At 41.9% G+C, this 22,805-nt stretch overlaps 1 protein-coding gene across 4 annotated transcripts in view; it reads left to right on the top strand.

Moving 5' to 3' along the window:
- DLG5 (discs large MAGUK scaffold protein 5) overlaps positions 1-22,805 on the top strand; it is a 151,359-nt gene that overhangs the window by 90,084 nt on the left and 38,470 nt on the right. For 2 of the 4 annotated variants that reach the window (XM_072628068.1, XM_072628069.1), the window contains 8 exons: positions 721-980; positions 3,890-4,202; positions 7,898-8,128; positions 12,500-12,684; positions 15,472-15,597; positions 18,894-19,026; positions 20,627-20,754; positions 21,340-21,515. In XM_072628068.1, the coding sequence (XP_072484169.1) occupies positions 721-980; positions 3,890-4,202; positions 7,898-8,128; positions 12,500-12,684; positions 15,472-15,597; positions 18,894-19,026; positions 20,627-20,754; positions 21,340-21,515 (1,552 nt within the window). The remainder of the gene's footprint in view (positions 1-720; positions 981-3,889; positions 4,203-7,897; positions 8,129-12,499; positions 12,685-15,471; positions 15,598-18,893; positions 19,027-20,626; positions 20,755-21,339; positions 21,516-22,805) is intronic. The other 2 variants (XM_072628070.1, XM_072628071.1) reach the window with 1 other exon arrangement.

The following is a 22,805-nucleotide window of genomic DNA, read 5'->3' on the forward strand; positions in this document are numbered from 1 at the left end:
CTTTGGGGGAATCAAAAAAAGGCTTGGAGCAGAAGGTGGTGTCTGACTTGCACCTTGAAGAAAGAAGGGGGTTCTCTGAGATGGAGGAGAAGAGGCATTAGATTCCAGGCATAGTGCATGCAAAACAGGAAGGTACAATTTGAACCCAGGTTTTCTTTACTTGAATTTCCACCACTGTACTATGCTGCTTCCCTACCTCATTCATTGATGATTCTGGATATTTAGGTCATTTCATATCTCATGTACTTGGAAGTAATAATAGGGTTTAAAAACTATAATTTGTACTTAAAAAAATTCATGCTCTGTCCTTCCTATGAGTTAAGATTATTGAGGTTGAAGTATTCTTCAGGGAGGTTCGTGAGTCACTGTGACGATTTCATGGGATGTAATAATGTGTAGATAACCCAAGGGCCTGTATAAGTTAGCTGAATGGTGGTGACTTTAGAGATCTAGCCCCTATCCCCCCTCATTTTATAGGTGAGAAAGTGGAGGTTTAAAGATGGTCTCAAATCAGTTGTTTTTCTGCTACCAGAAGCATTGGTTTCTCTCTTTAATGCCAAGTTGGTTTCTGTTGAATTAGACTTTTGGTTTTTTGAGGGTAGGGGAGTGTCTGTCTTGCACGGTCTTCTGTGTCTCACCTAAGAGAGAGGTAGTAAGCCTTTTCCCTTTCATCCCTGAGCCCTTGGTAAGTGAGTTTTTTGTTTTTGTTTTTGTTTTTAGGTTTTGAAGGAGAATGGGTCATCAGAGATCCTTAACACTCTGTATGACACTGCCATGGGGAAGTTGGAAGGCCTGAAGAAGGACTATGATGGATTGAGAAAGCGGTACAACGAGAAGGTTGCTAACCACAACACTGACCTGAGTCGGCTGGAGCAGATGGAGGAAGAGAACAGGCGCCTGCAGAAACAGACAGACACGCTGGTGAAACAGAGAGACACATCCATCCACTTCCAGCAACAATACTCCTTATCTCTAAGGCGGTAGGAGCCAGGGGGTGGCAGGAGGGCCAGAGGGTTGGGAGAAGGGATTGAGGGGAAATGGGGCCTTTGGCTTGTGCTCAGAGAGTCCAGTCTCTGGGAGAGTCCAGTTGAGATGATCTGACTGGGTGCCATATACCTGTGCAGGCATGGGATTACTGATTTATAAGGCTGATCCTGGCTCCCACCCCACATTCCTATTGAAGGCAATAGGAATGTGAGCCCATATCATCTTCATGCCATTTTTAAGAAGAAGGGTGGGCAGGGGATTTTTGTTTCCATTTTCATGGATTGGGAGAAGAAAGCTTAGAGACTTGAAGAGTTTTGCTCACCAGGACAAAGCTGGTGAGTAGGGGAGTGGGAACTAGAACCCAGTTCTCCTAGTTTCTGACCCAGTTTCCACTTGACCTGAGAGTCAGTGGAGGCAATTGGGAGATGCTCTGGTTAGTTTGAGAGCTGTCTTGGTATCCATAAAGATGAAAGACATCTTAGAGGCCATTGAGTCCAATGTCCTTTTTACAGATGAGGAAACTGAGGCCCTCAGAGATTGATGTGTTTAGTGTCATACAAGTGTCTGAGGCAGGATTTGAACCCAGGTTACTGCTCTATCCACCATACCATGCTACTGCTCAGGTTCTTTTGAAGGCATGACAAACCCGCAGCCAAGTACCATTGGGCACTTAGTTCCTTTGTGGCTGTTTAAGTGAAACTGAAGGGGAAAAAAATGTGTCCAATTAGAATCCTATTCATACTGTGATTCAAAAGTGTCCTTTGAGAAACCTATAATGGTTATTATATCAGGACACATGAACGATCATCTAATGAACCAGCAGTACATAAAAAGCATTTTTCATGGCCATTTTGAGTGTTTATTTCATGGATTATGATGGGGTGCAGAGAAAAGAGGCATCAAAGATGTGCAGTGGATCAAGTACTGGGCCTGGAGTCCTAGAGCCCTGAGTTCAGATGTAGTCTCGGACATTTCCTAGAAGTGTGACCCTGAGCAAGTCATTTAACCTCTTATTTCCTCCAGGCCACTCTCTAAGACTTCAATTTGCGGAAAAGGTGCTTATTGTTATTGATAGAGGGAAGGAATTTGTCACTGGGAGTTTCCTGCACAGATGTGGTCCCCCCAGTAAAGTTCACTCATACCCAGCATATGAGTAAACTTGTTTTAAGAGTAGCTTTCTTTAAGAAGAAAGCCACTTTGCTTTGCAAATTCTCTTTGCAAATGTCTATTAGCCGCTTCCAAGGTACTATGTTGAGTATTGTCCAAGCTGTAAGACTTTTTTCTCCAGAAACTTCTGTTATAAAACCAAAGTGTTAACCTTGTGACAGAGGGTCCATCACTGTATGGCTCTGTGTCCTACATCCCTGATTTAGTATCTGCCAGATGTGTATTTAGACATTTCAGGGTATTAAGAGAGCCCAAGATAATGGAAAGAGCCCTGATCTTGGGAGTTTAAAAGTTTGGGTTCAAGACCCAGTGTGACCACTTTCTTTCTGTGTAACCTTGAATAATGAATGTAACTTTTCTGAGCCCCTATTCTCTCTGTCAAATGTGAATAAAGATTCTCGCTCGCTCTGTCATGGTGAATGGTTGTGATAAAAATGCTTTATAAAACTGGAAGTGCTATATAAATATTCAAGTCCTCATCACATCTAGTGCCTTCTGGGCTGATCTGCTTGGGGGAGAAACAGATGGAGCTGTCTGTCAGGTTGAGAATGGGTGGTGTGACCCTGGGCTAGTCACTTTTATGACTTGGGGCTTCATTTCCCTTGTTTGTAAAATGAAGAGGTTGGATTAAATGATTCTGAATTTCCTTCTTACTTCAAAATTCTGTCATCTGGGTGAGTGCGTAGGGGAAAAAAAATAGCTTGGAACTAAGCTTTTTTTTTTTTAAATTTTTATTTTTTAATGTTTAACAATCACTGCCATACAATTGCGATTTTATCCCCCCCCACCTACCCCTCACTACCCCCCTCCCTCCCCACGACTGCATACAATTCTGTATAGATTCTACATATACTTTCCTATTGAGTATATTTTCACTATAGTCATGCTATGTAGTCAGACTAAGATAAATGAAAGAAATCGTATAACAAATCAGAACATGATACACAAACACATACACATACACAAACATGATCTGCTACATTATGTGAGTGACTTCCATATTTCTCTCTCTGAGTGTGGAAGGCATTTTGCCTTGAGATCCACCATTGGGATTTTTTTTTTTTTGTAAGAAGTTCTTGTGTTATTACAAAAATCTAAGTCTACCAGAAAAAACTCTCACACACTGTGGTCGTTGCTGTGCATAAAGTTCTCCTGGTTCTGCTCCTTTCACTCAGCATCAGGTCATATAAGTCCTTCCAGGCCTCTCTGAAGTCTTCTTGTTCATCATTTCTTGTGGCACAATAGTACTCCATTACATTCATATACCATAATTTATTCAGCCATTCCCCAATTGATGGACATCCCCTTGACTTCCAGTTTTTGGCAACTACATAGAGTGCTGCTATAAATATTTTTGCACATGTGGGACCCTTTCCCATTTTTATGATCTCTTGGGGATATAGTCCTAGTAGCGATATTGCTGGGTCAAAGGGTATGCACATTTTTGTAGCCCTTTGGGGGAACTAAGCTTTTGGGTAGAAGAGGGGGTGTGGATTTCAATTAGCTCCTGGAATTGGCAAAGGACTGAGGAAAATTTTGGTTTCAGGGACATTGATGCTCTGTGACTTTCTGGTTGGGGAATAGGGGAATTTCACTTGAAACTTCATGCTTGGTTATTCATTGGCATTGATGGGATTAAAAAAATAAAAGGCAGTGGGATGAGAGACCTGATTGACCACCTCTCCGTGGGCTTGGCCCCATTCATTGCCTTCCTTCCTTTTTTTTTTCCCTTTAGATTTGAGTCAATGCAGCAGGACCTGAACAAGGCAACGGTCCAGAACAAGGAGCTTCAGCGGGAAATGGAGCGCCTACAGTCGGAGGTGACTCGGTTGAGGGCTATGCAGCTGAAGGCACTGAAGGATGCGGAGAAATACAAGGAGGAACGGGACTCTGTCTTTAACGAGTATCAGCTCATCATGAGCGAGCGGGACCAGGTCATCAAGGAGCTGGACAAACTTCAGACAGAACTAGAGCTGGCAGAGTCCAAACTGAAGAACACCAGCTCAGAGAAAAGGGTGGCCAGTGAAGAAATGGAAGCTCTGAGACAGGTAGACCACAGCTTCCCCTGGGGTGGCATGGACTGCCTGCTAGAATCTGAGGGAGGGAAGCTGATACAAAAGGCAGACCCAAGTGGAGAGGCTCTTTGGAAGTACGGTCTTCAAGGCACCTGTAGTTAGGGGAACTCACGGTTTAAATTCTTTGAGTTTCTTTAGCAGATGTTGATCACAATCATTTTGTTCAGTTCTGTCTCATGATGGCTATGATGATGATGATGATGGTGAGGGTGATAGCACTTTAAAGTTTGTAAAGCACTTTACAGATATTATCTCATTAGAGCTTCACAACAGCCCTGGGATATAGATGTTGCCATTATACCCATTTTATAGATGAGAAAACCAAGGGTAGACAGAGATTAAGTGATTTGCCCAGGATCACATAGATACTAAGTGCCTGACTCTGGATTTCGAGTCTTCCTGACTCATGGTTCTGCCTTCTGTTCCACTGCACCCTTGCTGCCTAAGAGCTGGGAGTTGGGGGGTGAGGGTGGTGGTCAGGAGATAGGGGAAGAGAATGATAATTCATGAAGTCGGAGGCAGAAGGATATAATAGTGAGAAGAGTGTTGGACTGGGCAGTCATGGAGATCTAGGTTCACATTCCTCCTTAGATGTAGTTAGTTATATGATCATAAGCAAGTTCCTTTACTTCAGTTTTCTCATATATAAAATGGGCACAGTAATCTCTGGAGCATCTACCTGACCAGGTTGTTGAAAATGTTAAAAGAGATGATTCATGCAAAGCGTTCTGTAAACTCAGTGCCCCATCATATATGTCATTTGTCATTATTTTCATTATCAAGAGCCTCACAGTATAGACAATAGTAGGGAAGGTTCAGACATACTGGTGCATGAAGAATTTTATGCCAGGATGAGTTCAGATGATATTTTAAAGTCCCATACTCCATGAATACATGTATTCCTTAAGAAACAAGCCCTTTGGACTAAGTTTTCCTTCAACAACTAATTCACAGAATCTTAGTTGATACTCGTACCATAGCCTAACTGGGAGATATCACCAGAGGCTTTCATGCTGCTTATATGCTTCCTGCCTGGCTCAACTTCCCCCTCCCAGATCCTGCTAAAGTGGTAAGGGAGGAGATAGAGGAGCACTAAACTTGGAAGCTAAGCTCTTGCCCCTGGAGTGTAGAGCCTTGGACATCAGGGTAACCACTGCCTTGAGCATCAGGCTTCTGGGTGTGGATTCTGTCTTCCTTCTCCCTTCCCTGAAGCAGGTATATAGGCTTTTTCCAGCTGAGATTGCACCATCCAAGTTCTTTCTCCATAGAAATGTTTGATATCAGTGGCAGAAGAAATGGGAGGAAAGGGAATGGAAGGAGTTATATGGCATATTTTTGCCCATTGAGGTTGACTTATTAGTCTCTCACTGGCCACTCTTCCTGTTTGATGAGTCTGGCTATCCACCATGTGCCGAAGTGACTTTGACCTCCCATGCATAGATCTGCTGTGTCTCATGTTGCCCTAAGCACTTGTCCTTTTCTTTATCTTCCAGTACTCTCCAGTGAGTAGCAGGTTGTTGGTTTTTTTCCTTGTCCTAACTGTTTTGTGCCCGTGTGTCTCTGTTCTTCTGCTAGTGTGTGCATGTGCGTGTGTGTGTGTGTGTGTGTGCGCGCGTGCGTGTGTATGTGTATGTGTATGTGTGTGTGTGTCTGGTGGTGAGTAGGGGGTTGGGTGTTATTGTTGTGAATCCTATATGGTAAATCATTGACACATATATGGCCACCATGAGGATGTCCTAATAATTAGGTTTCCCACACAGTCTGTGAAAGGTGCACCAAGGGAATGGATTTACCCATTAAGGAGTAACTCTGCATTAGCATTTTTAAGGTGAGGGCAGATTCCCCCAGCCTTGGGTGACATATGCAGAGCGGGTGGTATCTAGGTTTGATTTCTGGAAGCTGTGCCTTTTAGCATCCTAGGGACATGCACAGCTCTGTCTCGTCCACTGGTTATCTGCCTCCTAGTTATCTCTGACCATATTCTTAGGGGACAAGGGGCAGGAGTTAGAATAAGAAACACAGGTTTATGCAGCTTGACCTTTCTCAAAATCAAACCATTTTTGTTCTCAGCACCTTGGATTCCAGGTTAATAACTGCCTTAAGTTTCATCAGGGTGAGGAAAAATTCCCTTTCTTGTGTCTGATTTCTTCTTCCCCAAAACCTACCTCTCAGGGAGGGGATAAGATAGTTGCCTTTTTTTTTCTCCTCTGTTAAGAGAGCTATGCCAAAGTCACAACTGGGCTTCACAAAATGCCTTAGGAGGCTCTTGGAGTAATCAGCAGCTCCTTTTCTTAACCTTAATTCATGCGTCTTGGAAGCAAGTCTTTGCTTTCACCAGCAGTCCCAATGAGCCTAGAAAGTAGATGAGTGTGATTCTCTCCAGCTCTGGCCCCAAGGCTGCCTGTTTTTCTGCTTGTCTGCTGGCCTAGAGCTGCGTGCAAGGCTTTGATGGCCTTGGGGAAGGGTTGTCTTCATCTTACATCCCTCATAGACACTTGGTTAGCATTTTACTGACAAAACTCTTTTCTGCCTGTGCTGAATGACTCTCAGTGGATACCCACCCTATCAGGCTGGAGGTTGTGTTTGCCCCCTCAGTGGGAAGAAAATCATCCTGGGTTCCCTAGGGACTCCTGGAAGGCTGGCATCACAAGAGCTTTTGTGTAAGCACCTTTTATCTCTGATGAAAATAAAACATATTCTCCCCTCTACCTCAGTCCTTCAGGCTGCAAATATTGGTCTGTGAGAAGACAAAGAACAGTCTCTGTAGCATCTCTCTATTTTTCTGTCCCCTTGTTTTTGCTTTTTTCTTATCCCCATTCCCCTTTCTTTGTTCTCCTGGCCTAGTACCTTGCAGGGCAGTAGGTAATAGGGAATCCTCCTGGAATGAACAGTCTTCCAGCCAGCTGAGAACCCTCCACTCTAACCCTGCACCTTCCCTAGGTGCCCTGCTTCCATATCTTCTTTCTCTGGAATTGAGCATTAGGGTCAAGGTGATGACCTCCAGCCACGTGTTCCAGAGTTCTCTGCAGAAGAAGGTCACAGTGTCAGTCTAACCTATCAGCTGACTAGGTCCTGTCCTGGCTCATTACACTTACTGGGAGAGGCAGCCACCTCTCTGAGGGCATGGAAGGGCACCATGCCAGCATCTGCCTACACTTATTGGGAACATTCTGAACTCCCCCTTTCCCCCCACACATGCATTTCACCAGCCCTCACATTTAGCTGGGAAATTGATTCCAGAATAGTGTTGGCACATGCCTTTTAAGTGCAGACATGCCTAAGTATCAGCCTGTACTCTGAAAAAGAGAATTGTATGACTTTAAAGACCAACACATGATTTTTCCCACTCCTGGCCATAAACCAGGACATTTTCACACTTGACCTGAGTCTCCTCTTTGGCCCTAGTGGTATTGGCCATTGCCAGGTGCCCAGACCCTTCTGGATCACCTTGGCCGAAAGTCAGTGCGTAAGGCTGGACCTTGGGCTAGCCCAATTCCTACTTTTCCCCTTGGTTCCTGAGCAGAGCCTTGGGGCTTGCAGTGACAGAATGTGAACTTCCCACCTAGAAAGTGCCTTTTGTACGTCCTTGGCCAAAGGGAAGGTGACAACTTTGCTTTGTTCTCTCTCTTCAATGTGCTATGTGTGCCAATGATGGGCTCTTGTTTTAGGAGCTGAACTCAGCTCTGGTGGAAAGAGATCGGGCAGTCTGTGAGAGGAATGAGTTACTGGAAAAATACTGCTTCGAGGTGAAGGACAAGGCCGAAGCCCAGAAAGAGCTTGACCAAGCTTGCAAAGATATAGAGGCAGTGAAGGAAGAAAGAGATGTGGCCAGGAAAGAGAGAACAGAAGCTATCATCCAGAGAGACCATCTACTCAGGGAATATTACCAAGCTCGCCAGGTACTGATCACCGCCCGCAGCTGGATTCTTCCCCAACCCTTACCTCCCTTCACCTAGCCTGGGCAGTGAATCACACTCCTGCCAGGAGCCAGAAACACGTTTGGGCATTGAGTTGGTGGGGGTGAAGTTCCTGTAAAAGCCTACATAGTTCTCCATACCTGTGTCACACATGTTAGCCCAGGGAGGGAGGTGAAAGGGATAGATGGACCATCACTGGGCATTCAATAAGGTTAGAATAGTCAGCCAACAGACATTTATTAATTATGCTTACTGTGAGACAGATATTGTGCTCAGTGTTGGGGGTAGGAAGTCAGAATCACAGTCCTTACCCTCAAGGGATGATGGAGGAGACAACATGCAAACAGTTACACTCGTGTGAGTGAGGGCACTGATGGACACACACAGTAGAAATAGAAGGCAATCTCAGAAGGGATGGCATTAGCAGTGAGAAGAACTGGGAAAGGTCTTCTGCAGAAAGTAGGCTTTGGGCAGAGTCTTCCTTCCAATCACAGGTGAGGATGGAGAGCATTTCAAGCATGGAGACAGCCAGGGGAAAGGCACAGTCAGTAAATGGAGTGTTGAGTTCAACAACTGGGTCGTAGAGTGAGTATAGAGGAAGGTGTGAGAAAACAGGAAAGGTAGGAAGGACTTTTAAAGTCAACAGAAGACTACAGTTGATCCTGGAGTATATTAGGGAGCCTTTAGACTTTGAATGTGAGAGGGACATGGTCAGATTTGTACTCCAGGGAAAGATGAGACAGAGAGACCCACCAGAGCAGTTTGGCAATGTCTTTAAAATGCAACTCAACCTTAAGACTGGACTGTGTTATGTTGTAGAAAGTGCATCAGAATTTGGGAGTTAAGAGACCAGAGTTCTGGTCCTGACTTTGCCACTGACTAGTTAATATTACTTTGGGTTTTTCACCTCTAAGTCTTAGTTTTCTCATCTGTAAAATGAAAGAGGTTGCATTTAATCCCGTTGCTTCAAAAACAAAAACAAAATGGAAGAGGTTGGATTGAGATTACTCTAAGCTCAGAAATTCTGCAATGCCTTTTCCAGTTCCCCACTTCCTCCTCTCTTCCCAATAAAATAGTTGTAGTCATTTGGGCATCTTTTTTTTTTTTTTAAGATGAATAGGCCTTTTTGGGGGTTAGTTAATTTATCTGTTTCCATCCCTCTCCCCTGAATGGCAGGGACCATGTTGTTAGGAAGGGCTTAGTCTACAGCCACTGGGCGGATCTTAGTGTAATCTTATGCTGTCTTATAATGTGTTTGAGAGTGTCAGGGAGGAGAGTGGGGGTGGGAAGTATAAGAAAAATAAGGTATTCTCTTCTCCAGTGAAGAGTTGAGCTTTAGAAGCTCCCCCGTGGGTTGGATTAGTACCCCAGTCTGCTGATGTTGATCATGTAGAAAGCCTCCTCCCTTGTTCCCCACACTTTGCTTAATGCTCCAAGGCTCTGCCTCTGTTGAATGTGGTGTTGCCCCACGTTTTATGCCATGTGCTTTTTGTGCTTTAGGGCCAGGGTCTCTGTCCCTGTGCTTTTGGTGGAATTCTGTGTAGGCTGTCAACACTGTCTTTCGGTGTCTGCTTTGCTACTCTGGGAAGAAAAAGGAGGTTTGGGGTGGAAGAGGAAACTCTGTGTATGGCAAATTTTGCCCTTGGGGAACAAACTGAATTTGTATTTCCAATTTCTGATTCTCAGTTACCAGAAGAACATCAGGGAATAGGGAGGGGAGAAAAGTATGCTAACCCATTCCGCTTCTACAGGAAATTGCTTTTTCTGTCAATCAGATGTTTGAATAAATATTTCATTGGTTTATTGGAAAAATCTCCTTCAGGTCTTTCAGAAGCCTAGTGAGCTAGAACATTTCTTCCCTCTGTTTTCTCCGGGTAACTGGGCAGTGGGGGGAGTTGGAAGCACAAACAGACAGATGGCAAACCTGTCATTTTCACCCTGTTGTTTGACTCTTGGAGAAGGTTCAGCACCTATAGCCTTCCTGGTTATTGGATGTGCTGTTCATTTGGCTGGGTCTGCTTTTCAGCACCCTTTTATAGAATTCCAGGCTGCCCTGCATAAGGCAAGCTAGCTAATGTAGTAGCTGAGTGCTTTTGACATGCCTCCTGATTTAGGGAAGTGAAGGATCCATGATCCTTTGAGATCATCCCAGCTATTCCTTTGTTACTCTGAGGCATGAGTTTCCAGAGTTTAGTGGGGACAAGTCTGGGCTTCATTTCAGTATGAAGGCAGCTGAGTGGTTTATTTTAGCACTAAAATTAAAAACTGACTTTGTTGACTTGTGCATAGTGAAATCAATAGAATATTATAATCATATTTAGAATAAGAAGGGATCTTAGAGGTCATTGAATACAATTAGAACTAGAATTTGTAAGGAGGTGGGAGTTAAAACTGTGGTATTTTTCCCTAGTTAATTTGAATTGTATGACTTGTTGGTCATAAACTGATTTTAAAATTCCCAAAGTCAGGAGTTTCAGAGATTTTAAGGAATTTTTTACCCAGTAATCTTTATGTTGTAAAACTGAATGGTGAAAGAGCCATTATGGTACCACTAAGAGTTTCTCTTCTTGCTTCACAAGAGATACCCAGTCTTTGGAAAGTGATCTTATGGGCAACAGATAAGGAGCATTTACTAAGTAATCACTGTATGCCAAGTACTTTGCTAAGCAATGGAGATGCAAAAAAAGGGCAAAAATAGCCCTCCCTCAAGGAGCTCCCATTCTAACATGAGAGACAAGCATGAAAATAACCAGGTATATATGAGTTATAGACAGAGTAGATGGAAGGTGATTTTTGAGTTAAGGTGAAACTGCTGGGAGGAGGGAAAGGAGGGAGGATTGGGAAAGGGCTCCTACAGGAAGTAGGATTTGGGTTGTTTTGAAGGAAACCAGGGAAACAAAATAACATATTGCTGGAGTGGATCGTCTTACTTTTATTACCTGTCTTCTCTGGTGACTAAGCTTACTTGGATTGGGCATTTTCCCCCATGTATACATTGGCAAGCCTAACCACATCTCAATGGCTAGGATAGGATGTGCTGAAACACCTTGTAGATGAGTATATTGGTTCCCCTTCCCTCAGGGGATGGCTGTTTATGTATGTGGCCAGTGCCATATACCTCATAAAGTCATAACACAATGAATCAAAATGAGAACTTGGGTGAAAGAGACAGTATTCAAAATGATCTTGACAGGCTAGAACACTGGGCCAATTCTAGTCAGATGGTATTCACGAGTAATAAATGTAAAGTCTTCATTTGGGTTCAAAAAATCAGCTTTCCAAGTACAGGATGTGAAAGGCATAGATTTAGACAGCAGTCTGTCTGAAAAAGAGAGGACAGTTTTAGTATAAAATCCAACTGTGTGATATAGTGGCCAAGAAAGCTGTTGTAATCTTGGACTGAATTAAAAAAGATTTCACTTCCAGGAATAAGGAGGTAACAGTTCCTTTGTACTTTTCACTGTTTAGACTACACCTGGAATATTATGTTTGGTTCTGGGCACCACATTTTAAAAAGGACATTGATTAAACTGGACAATGCTCAGAAGAGGTTATTTAGGTGAATGCATAGTACTTGGCACACAGTAAGCATCTAATAAGGGTTTGTTGTTGCTGCTGCTGCATAATCTTGAGTTCATGTTATATCAGGACTGGCTGAAGGAAATGGAGAAATTTAGGCTGTAGAAGAGAAGGTTCAGGGGAGACATGATTTCTTTGTTCATGTTTGAAGGGCTGTTGTGTTTGGCCCCAAAGACCAGAATCAGGGCTAAGGGTAGGAGTTTCAGAGGGATAATTTGGCTTGATTTTAGAAAGCAAACAAGCAAACTGATTTACAATCATTGGTGTTGGAGTAGAATGCCTCAATTCCCCTTCCTTCTTAGAAATCTTTGAGTGGAGACAGCACACCTGATTTGTGTGTGAGAATGAGAGTAGGAATTCCTTTTGGTTGTGGGTTGGCTTAGAGGGCAGCTGAGTTCCCTTCCAGATTTGTGATTCTGTGGTAAAATTGAATACAAGGTTGAATACTTGGGGACCCAACAAGCTTTGGGATAGGCAGATACTTTTGCTGAAGTAATGTACCTATAGACATCTGGAGTTCTGCCCAAGTGGGGAACAGAGTCATTGTCAGCCCTGTTCTGTCAGAGTTTAAACCATGATAGATAGATACATAGCACCAGATTGGAGGGTGGCAGGTTGGGTTAGGGTGGGATGTGGTGGGAGTTGGTCACAGCCTTGGTGTCCCATCCTTTGAGAGAGCCTTAGTTATATCTCTAGCGTCCAAGACAGGGGAACTTAAATCTATACCATGTTGAGGTGTATCCACAAACCTCTCCAATCTGTCTGACCTCATAGATACAGGATTCGGCAACCCTGGACATTGAGAGAGCCAATAAAGAGATTGAAATGCTCCGGAAGCAATACGAGGCCATGTCCCAGGAACTCAAAGAAGCCATCCAAGAGGCTGAAGTGGCAAAATGTAGGCGAGATTGGGCCTTCCAGGAACGAGACAAGATTGTGGCAGAGAGGGAGAGTATACGGTAACTTCAAACTCCAGGGTTGGGGCTCTCCCTTGGGTATTGGACACCCTCCTGAAATTTCTCAGACAACCCATTTTATATGCCCTTGAATCAATGAGTAAAGATTTGTGTGAGGTACTAGGTGCCATACTTGATGCATCAAATCACATTTACCCAGTGCTTTTCTGTGTTGTCTTGTATTTTCACCTATATTTCCCAGTTGCATTTTCACTTGGGAGTTTTAGGGGCTTGGAAGCTATTTGGCCCATGAGTTTGACAGTTCTGATCTAAGTTAACTCTGTCATTTGACCTGGAGAACCTTGACCTTGTGGTCCAGGGACAAGAAGGCCACTCAGAATCACACAGTAAGTTGGTTGGATTGGAACCCAAGTGTTTCAATTCTCAATCTGCTGGAGAGAGCCAGAAGTGGTCAAACAACCTGTCACTTAGAATTGTAGTTCTATTAACGCACTTAGGTGCTCTACAAACTTGGACATTCACCTTCTCTTCATCCACAAAATGGAAAGTCTATTTCCTAGGAATATTATGAGCATCTCATGAGATAACAAATGTTAATACACTTGAAAACTTCTTTAAGCACTCTACAAACGTGTGATGTTTTGTATTTGTTTGAGTTCTGCCCCATGTTACCTTAGACAGATCCTTTCTCTGGTCTTTCTTGGAGGCAGTATGGAGAAATAGGTAGGGTGCTGGATTTGCAATAAGGAAGGACCTGATTTTGAATGTAGTTTCATTTATCTGCCAGCTGTATGACCCTGGGAAAGTTATCTAACCTCTTTCCCACTTCATTTTCCTTTTCTGTAAAATGGAGATAGAATGGTACTTACTTTGTAGAATTAAAAAAATTTTAAACTTTTTTTATTAATAAAATTGTTTTCTTTATCTCCTTCCTTCTCCTCTTCACCTTTTTCTCTGCTTTTCCCAGTTGAGGAAAAAAAAAAGAAAAACAAAACTCTTCTAATAAATATGAAAAGTCAACTAAAACTAACTCCTACATTGGGCATCTCATTCTGCACATTGAGCATCACCTTTCTGTCAGGAGATAGATAACGTGCTTTATTGGTCCTCCTGGAACATACCTTGGAGGCTTCTTATGATGTTTGAATAAAACAATTTATATGAAATAATTATAAGTACCCTAGTCTTAAATTGATGCCAATTATTAATTATCATTATTCTTCATCTTGAAAAATGGGGAAAATAGTGTTTATTTTCCCTTCACCAGGTGGTTGTAAGCGTGCAACAAGATAATGCGCAGAAAACGTTTTGTCCACAGACCAGTTGTATATAAACAGTAGCTGTTATGCTGCGTAGTTACAAGGAACTCTCTAAGTGTGAATATACTTGTAGTTTTTACCCAGAATGAAGGACTGGGTCTCTACCTGTGTTGACCTACCTTGTTGATTCACGTGTTGGTGATGTACTTTTAATGGCTGATGGTTAATTTAGAAGAAAGTGGTGCTTATTTGTGATTTTTCCCTTCTGGGCCGTGCTCTGCCCAAAGCATAGAGATGCTGGTGGATGCCTGGCAGGACATTCTCTCCTTAACCTTGTTCTCATTGATCAGTTTCATGTCTTTGCATTCATGTTTCTCTCCTCCACTTACCTGTCTCATCCTATCTCAGCCCATCTTCATCTTGTAAAGAAACTGTTAACTCTTCTTACAAAGTCACTGAGGTAATGGGAGAGTGCTATAAGTCTTTGCTAGATCTCTCTCACTATTCCTAGACCATAGATGCATTACTACAAAGGCCTTCTGCAGACAGTAAATAATTTTGGAGATGAGTGGTAGTGTGATCTGATGGATAGATTGCAGACTTTTGTTCAAAGACCTGGGCTCAAAACCCAGATACTTAGAAGCTGTGTCAGGCTGGGTGAGATAGAACTTCAGAATTATTTAAATTTGCAATTCTAATTATTAGTGAATGGAATGGAATATTTTTGTGTGCCTCTTGATAACTTGAATTTTTTTATTTGAAAACTGTCTGTTAATAACCTTTGACCATTTATGAATTGGGAAATGACTCTTATTCTTTTAAATTGGAATAAGTTCTGTATAGATCTTGAAAATGTGACTTTTATCAGAGAAACTACCCACAAATGTTTTTTCGCCAGTTAATAATTTCCTTTCTACTTTTAGCCATATATGTTTTGTTTTTGCAAAGATTTTGCAAAACCTTTTCAATTTTATGTAATCAAAATGGTTCATTTTATCTTTTGTAATTCTCTCTATCCATTGACCTGAAAGGTAATTTCTTTTTTGCTCCTCAGCTTTGTTTATGATGTGATTTTTATCAATGTATCTAAGTCATGTATCCGTTTAGATTGATGATGGTGATGGGCTCAGAAGGCAGAATGAGACATGTGCTTTTTGACATGGCCTATATCAGAATTTGTTTTACATGACTACTTGTATTTGTTCTAAAGGCTTTATCTTTTTTTGTTGTTGTTTTTTTCAAGTTGTTAATTGAAAAATTTTTTCGAAGTTACTTTGTTGGAATATTCCAGGATAAGGGGATATTCTCCCTTAAATATATCATCTTGTCCAGAGGTATAGAATTCCATTAATCAATTGATCCATAAGCACTCATTATGTTCCTTTTGTGTGCCAGGCACTATGGTAGACTCTGGGAACACAAAGCCAAAAATTAAAGAGCCCTTGCCTTCAAAGAGTTTATATTTTATATCATATTACATTCTAGCAGTTAGTGGGCTGGAAAAGGAGATGCTGCCTTTTGTCCCAGGAGTTCACTTTCTCTCTTCCCTTTTTCGACTTTCTTTCCCCAGGACCTTGTGTGACAACCTACGGCGTGAGAGGGACCGGGCAGTGAGTGATCTAGCTGAAGCCTTGCGCAACCTGGATGATATGAGGAAACAGAAGAATGATGCTGGCAGAGAGTTGAAGGAGCTGAAGTATGTGGTTGTGCCTCTCCAGCTTCCCCAAGGACCCTGGGGCCTCATTGAAGCCTGGGAGTTACTGTATTTAACCACAGTACTAGAGGGCTAGATTTTCAGCCCCTACCCTGGCTTAGTCGTCTGTTTTCCCATTTACTTTCCCTTTTCTCCTTAATCCATAGGACATGTGGAAATGCTTTATTTTCACTTTTTCTCCTTTTGATGCCAGGGATCCATTTGAGAGGCAGTTTAGAGTAGTAGATGGAACACTAGACTTGGGACTTGGGACTTGGAAAAACATGGCTTATATAATGTGTTAAGATTTGGAAAAAAGCACTTTACATTATTTCATTATTTTCACTTTTTCTCCTTTTGATGCCAGGGATCCATTTGAGAGGCAGTTTAGAGTAGTAGATGGAACACTGGACTTGGGACTTGGAAAAACATGGCTTAAGTTCCTCCTGAGTCACTTAACTTCCAAGCCTTGGTTTCTCCACTGCAAAAACTAAAAACAGTACCTGTATTACAAGATTGTTGGAGAGGTCAAAATGAAATAATGTAAAGTGCTTTTTTCCAAATCTTAACACATTATATAAATGTTTCCTTCTCTTCCTCTCTGCTCTCCCTTACCTCTTCTTTCTCCTGTGAGGGCTTTGAACACTATGGAAAAGAGTTGCTATTGAGTCATTCCACAAATGTCTTTGGAATGCCTGCCTTGCATGAGGCAGAAGTGTGCTAGGTGCTATACAGAGAAGTGTATGAAGGGGTCCTTTCCTTCAGGGATCTTATCTTCTATTTAGGGAGCTAAGTCATACATGTTGTGAAAGAAAACTAAACTGAAGGTAGGAGTTGTTTGTCCCTTATTCTCAAAGAGTAACATGGCATCAAGAAGGTGATACCATGATTTGCAAGTGAATTGGATTTAAGTGTGGAAGGGCTGTGCAAAGTCACCAGCCTCACTTTCTCCTCCAGAGCCATCCTGGTGCAGAGGCCAGGTATAGATCACGATGACTGGAGATGGCCCCAGGAAGGGCTTAGATGTCTGATGAATGATATACTTGAATGGATAGAGTACTTGGAAGCAGTAAGTACCATAGGGTCTAGGGATATGGACTAGGAGGGTAAGAGAAGGCTTCATGGAAGAGAGAAGATTTGGGGTTAAGCTGATACTGATAGAAGTCAAATTCTGAGATTTCATCTGGACCGTTATAGGAGGACTCCTCCTTTGGTGAGAGGCTTTTCTGGAATATCCATAGTAACTCTTGGTTCTTCCCTTTTTTGATCATTTGCTGTTTCCAGTGAACAGAGTGGCATTTGAGCAGGGATCCTCTTCAGCCCACTGGAAAAAATTGCAGGGGGGTAAAAAGATAGAAAAATAAAAAAGTGTTTTGAGATTTATACAAGTGAAGAACCTCACAATTTTTCCCAGTCCAAGGTTCTCAGCTTGAGAGGCAGTTTTTGCCAGTGTATTATTTGAGATTTCCCTGATTTTGAGAGTCAAAAAAGATGCCTTGCCTAGTGGGTAGAGAGCTGGACTGATACTAGAGTCAGGATGCCTTGGGATCTGTCTCTAACTCAGTGGTAGAGTTACCTTGGGCAAGTCACTGAACCTTTCAATTTCCCAATATCTCTTTAAGTTGCAGATGTTTTGCATGAATTAACATATCTAATGGGTATCATTGCTTGTCTTCTCAATGTGTAGAGGAGTAGGTGGAGAGGACAGAATTTGGAACTCAAAATAAAAAAATAGATGTTAAATATAATCTGAAAAAAAGGTTATTTTTCCTGAGTAGTATCAGATCTGAATTAGTAAAGACAGTTTTTCCTCAGCTGGGAGCTTCTTACACTGATAAAGTCACGGGACTGGACAAAAATGGAAATAATATCAGATACCAGACAAGGACAAAAAATTCTGAATTGAAGTGAGAAGCCAGGCTCAGGAGATTTGTTGGGTGGATTAGAGAGCCCATACTTCTTTTGTGTGGGCACCTGTGTTTTATTAATTATACCTTTTTGGACAGAATTTTCCCCAGAATTAAAAAAAATGGGTGAAAAATTATTAGACAAACTAAGGTCCTTGGATGAATAAATGAGTTCTCTGTGATGGCACTTTTTAGAGGCAGCATCTTGTAAAGTAGATAGAGATCCAGCCTTAACCCCATAAAGGACTTTGGCTTAGTCCCTGTCTCTGATGTCCAGGTTATATAACTCGGTGGCAAATGACTTCCCCTTCAGTGCTTTAGAGCAACTGTCTAACATTATTCAGTTACAAGGCAAATATTGACTTGCATTGGTAAAGGGAGTTTCTTTACCTGGGAATTCTGAACACCAATGAATCAGGACCTTAGATCCTATGCCTACCTCTATGCTGACCAGCTTCTCTTCCCCAGCCCCCTTCCCCCTCCCATTTTTAATTGTGAAGATTCTTCCTGCTCTGCCAAGGAAGCCAATTTATATTATTTTATTTAACTCCCCTTCCCAATCTGATAAAATGTGGTGTGTCCCATATTTCCTGATTTAACAGAAGAGCATGAGGAGAGAAAGAACTGCCGTTTAGTTTTTAAAGAATATATTTTATAGGTATATTTTGTTTTTGCAAATTTTCTCCTGTATTTCTACTCTTCCTCCTGGAGAGCCTTCTTCCCATATAACAAAGAATATTTTTAAAAAATCATTTTATTGATGCCCTTTGTTTTTATATTGCTTGAATTTTTCCCAATATCTCTCTTCCTTACCTCTACCAGAGAGCTATCCCTTGTAACAAAGAATATTTTTTAAAGAAAAAAGAAAAAGAGGAAGAAGAGAAAAACCCCAGCAAAACCAATTAATATATTTTTAAAGTCTGAAAATATATGCAGTGTTCCATACTTGGGCGTATTCCACTTCTGCAAAGAAGGAGGAGCATGTGTCTTCTCACATTTCTACTTATGCTTAATCTTTGTAATTTTACAATGTTTGTTTTCTGTTGTTTTGGGGTACTTCTCATTTACCTTCTTGTAGTCATTGTGTGTATTGTTTTTTTGTCCTTCACTCATCATTTGGTAAGCCTTCCCATGCTTCTATTGAGTCAGATTTGTCTGTTTTTGGAGCACAGTAATAAGTCCATCACATTCAAGTACAGTTGATGGATGTCTTCCTTGTTTCCAGTTCTTTGCTATCATGCCATAAAAAGCTGTTTTGCCCTTTAGTTTTGATGGGTGATTTTAGGCTTTTGAGATGCCACGGGAGAACCTTGCTATGATTTGGCGGTATAGAGGGCAGGAAGATTACACTGATTCCTAGAAATTGAGCTGTAAAACTCTCTCTTTCCATAGGGAAAAGATGGAGAACCAGCTGGAAAAAGAAGCCCGTTTCCGACAGCTGATGGCTCATAGTTCCCATGATTCGGCCATCGACACAGATTCTATGGAGTGGGAAACGGAAGTAGTGGAGTTTGAAAAGGACAGAGTGAGTTTCCCAGAAAGATTCACCTAGATGACATAGTGGATAAAGTGTTGGGCTTGGAGTCAGGAAGACCTGAGCTCAAATCCAGCCTCAGGCTAGTCCCACTATTAGTGGGACCCTTATCAAGTACCTTAACCTTTGTAGGCCTCAGTTTCTTCAACTATAAACGGAGAATAATAGTAGCACCTACCTCCTGGGTTGTTGTGAGAATCAAATTAGATAATATTTGTGAAATGCTTTGCATATGATTGGTGCTATTTATAAATGTTTGTTCCCTTCTCCTGGCCTGGTAACAAGTTTGTGGTCTAGGTTGCAGGGATCTGGAAGTATCTTTTCAAGGAGATGTATCTAGGTGTTTGGCAGTCGTTTGGGTTAGACATTCAATTTTTCTTGATATAATTGATTTCTTCCCGTAAGGGGGGAGTAAATTCAGGTTTTCTTTATTATTAGGGATAAGGATAATGAACTGTGCCAGTGATTTCATTGATATACGGAATTTTTAGAGGAGGAAATTCCCTCTCTGCCACTTGTGGTTATAGAGAGTTGTTTAGAGCAGAAAGGGATCCCTGCTGCCGACATCTTGACTTAGAAAACCACACTTTAACATTATCTGCATTGTATTGTATTTTTACTTATTTTGTTAAACATTTCTCTATTACATTTTATCTAGCTTAGAGCATTAAGTGGTTCAATGACTTCCCCAAAGTCATATAGACAGTGCGTATCAGTCTGGACTTAAATTCCAGTCTTATAGGTTTTGAGGCTGTCTCTCCATTATACCATGAATTCTTCTTTATTGTGATCTGTAACAAAAGCCTATGTTGTCTTCCTGGGTGTTTTCCTGGCTTCTGACCTCTATTGCTGAAGCCATTACAAAAGAGTGCAGGTTGAACAATTGTTAATAAATGAAATGATTGGACCATAAGAACATGTGGGTAGAATATACGAGAGAGAGAGAACTTTTTCCAAGTTAAAAAAAAAGATTAAAAACTTGGTCAAACCATCAAAAGCTGTGTAGCCAAGTAAGACATGGTATGTGGTCCATTGGGTCCTCCTGCTTTGCCTTACCCATTCAAGCCGTGGTCCTTGAATAAATAAATGAGTTTTCTGTAATCACCTTTGGTACAAACAGCCAGCTCACTCATGTTGAAGAGAAATAGAGAGCCTCTGTTGTGCCGTATGGTCAAATGAATTAGAGTTATATGCTCCTAGATTTAGAGCTGGAAAAGACCTGAGGTCATGTAGTTCATTTTAATAGATGAGGCAATTGAGACCCAGGGCTGTTAAATGACTCTTAAGGTCCCACAGATCTTGCAGCAGAACTTAACACTGGAATGATTGGTGACTTCAAATCCAGAGCTCTCTCCACTGTCCAGTTCTACCCTCCCTTTTACCTGGTTAAATAGTGTAGGAGGCTGTGACTAAGGTGGCCTTGTTGAATAGTAGGCACTGAGGATGACTTTGCAAAGTCAGGTAGGAACAGAGAGGAAGGAGGAGGAGTGCCCACTATGTGTGGGGGTTTGTGTTAGTGCAAGCGTATACTTTCCTAAACTGGTTTGTCTTGGCTGTTCCATTTATCAGTCTCTGTTGGTATTTCCCATAGGAGGATATGGATTTGAAGGCACTTGGATTTGATGTGGCCGAAGGTGTGAATGAACCCTATCTCCCTGGGGACTGTGGCATTTTTGTCACTAAAGTGGACAAGGGAAGCATTGCAGATGGTCGATTAAGGTAATGGGGGAATGGGTTGGTCTTTGTTTTTCTGGGGAAGTAAGGACAATGAGGCAGGGTGGTGGTGGTGGTGGGGAAGGCCAAGGGTAGAAACACTAAAATCTTTGCCAAACTCAAGATTCTTATCTTCAATTTGAATCCATGCTGAGCCAAAGAAGATGTACAGAAGTAAATAGGAGAACCTTAGTGACTTCTAGAAATCTGTTTCTTCTTCTTTCTGTCCTATTCTCCTTTCTCAGCAAAGCTGCAAAACTGTCATTTTTTTTTCTTGTGGAGATACATGGTCTGCATTGCCTTCCTGTCAAATGGCTCCTGTCTTCTTCTCACTGCTTCTGCCCAGTTTTCTGGCAGACACTTGATGGGCCTAGTGTCTGGCTGTTTCTTTTCTAGTAGAGAACAGGATGGCATTGTTCACATGAGAGTACTTAGGTGATGTATACCTCTTTCACAGAGGATGTAATTTGCCTGAATGGGGCTGGAGGGGTGGTGATGATGGAACTCCTAAAAAGGTCCCTCCACTGGGGGCACAGGGAGATCTGCTTCACAGGCCTCAATTGGTGATGATTTGATGTTGCTCCTTGCCAGAGTGAATGATTGGCTGCTCAGAATCAATGATGTGGACCTTACCAACAAGGACAAGAAGCAGGTGGTCAAGGCTGTTCTCAGTGGTGGAGGGGTCATTAACATGGTGGTCCGGAGAAGGAAGTCCCTGGGAGGGAAAGTGATCACACCACTCCACATTAACCTGGCTGGACACAAAGGTAACAGGATAGGGGCTTTAGAAGACACAGGATACTGGGGCTGACACATTATATTGGAGACATGAGAGGGCTCTTTACATACACTAAGACCTACTTGACTTATTGAGAGCATAGAACCATTGACTGTTACAACTAGAATATGACATAGAGACTGTCTAGTGTAGATGTTGAGTTCTGTGACCTTGTTTATTTTCTGTTTTTTAATTAAAATATTTTTAAAAGGTGTTTTCAGTATAATTGATCCCTTTCTAATTTTATGCATTTCATTTTATGCATATAAAAAACATTATTCTGAGGAGTCCATTGGCTTGCCCATTAAAATTCACCAAAAAATTGAGAACCTCTGGATTAGTCCAAACTCTTGTCATTTTATCTTTAAGTGACTTGTTGAAGGTAAGACACTTAAGAGAGTTGTTTCACTTGGTGAGTTTCTAACATTCATTTACAGACCAGTAAACAGAGTTGGCACATTATTTCTGCCTCATGCTTCCAGTTAAGGAATAAGATTTTTAATTTTTTGGGGGGGAAGTAAGGGTTGCCCAGTAACCCTCCACTTTATTGCAGGCAGGCTCTTGGGATTTATACATGAGTAAACTTAATCATTTGGCAGTTTAATTCAACAGACAGGCAGACAGCAATCCTTTAGTGAATGCCAGGTGCTGTATTAAAGTGCTGGAGATGCAAATACAAAAAAAAAAAGACAATTTGTGCCATTGAGGAGCTTATGTTCTGATGGGGGAAGAGGATATATAAGGGAGTCAAAGAGTGGGATTAGGGGTGTGTGGGAGGGTGAAGGTCGCTGCAGGGGGACAGAAGCACAACTAAGAGGGGAGCGAAGTTTGGTATTCCCAGAGCCTTGCTCACTGCCTGGCACACAGTAAACACTTAATCAGTCCTTGCTAATTGATTGAGAGGGAGAGTAGTTAGGGTAGAATTGAACTAAAAGGATACCTGTTCACTTACGAACATAGTAGTTAGAGAGCATTAATTTGTAGCAGACCCAGTCAGCTCCTCTGTATGACTTTCTTCATTCAGCTGATCTTAGCACCTTGAGTTGGAAGAGAGAAGTTAGATGTATGTGGTAGGGGTTACATAGGGTTGGGGATTCACAGTGTAGAAGCAGTGGTGGTGGCAGAGGGGAGGGGAGGTAAAGAAGTGAGATGTTTAAGGCTCAAAGAGATGGCTGGGTTGAATTGCCTACCAAAAGCTTAAGACTGTGGAGGGAGGAAAATAAAACTACCACAGAAGCAATGAAATGAAGAAATGATGATTTGGGAACTGGAAATTAAG

The sequence above is a fragment of the Notamacropus eugenii genome, chromosome 1 (assembly GCF_028372415.1).
Source record: "Notamacropus eugenii isolate mMacEug1 chromosome 1, mMacEug1.pri_v2, whole genome shotgun sequence".
Taxonomy (NCBI): Eukaryota; Metazoa; Chordata; class Mammalia; order Diprotodontia; family Macropodidae; genus Notamacropus; species Notamacropus eugenii.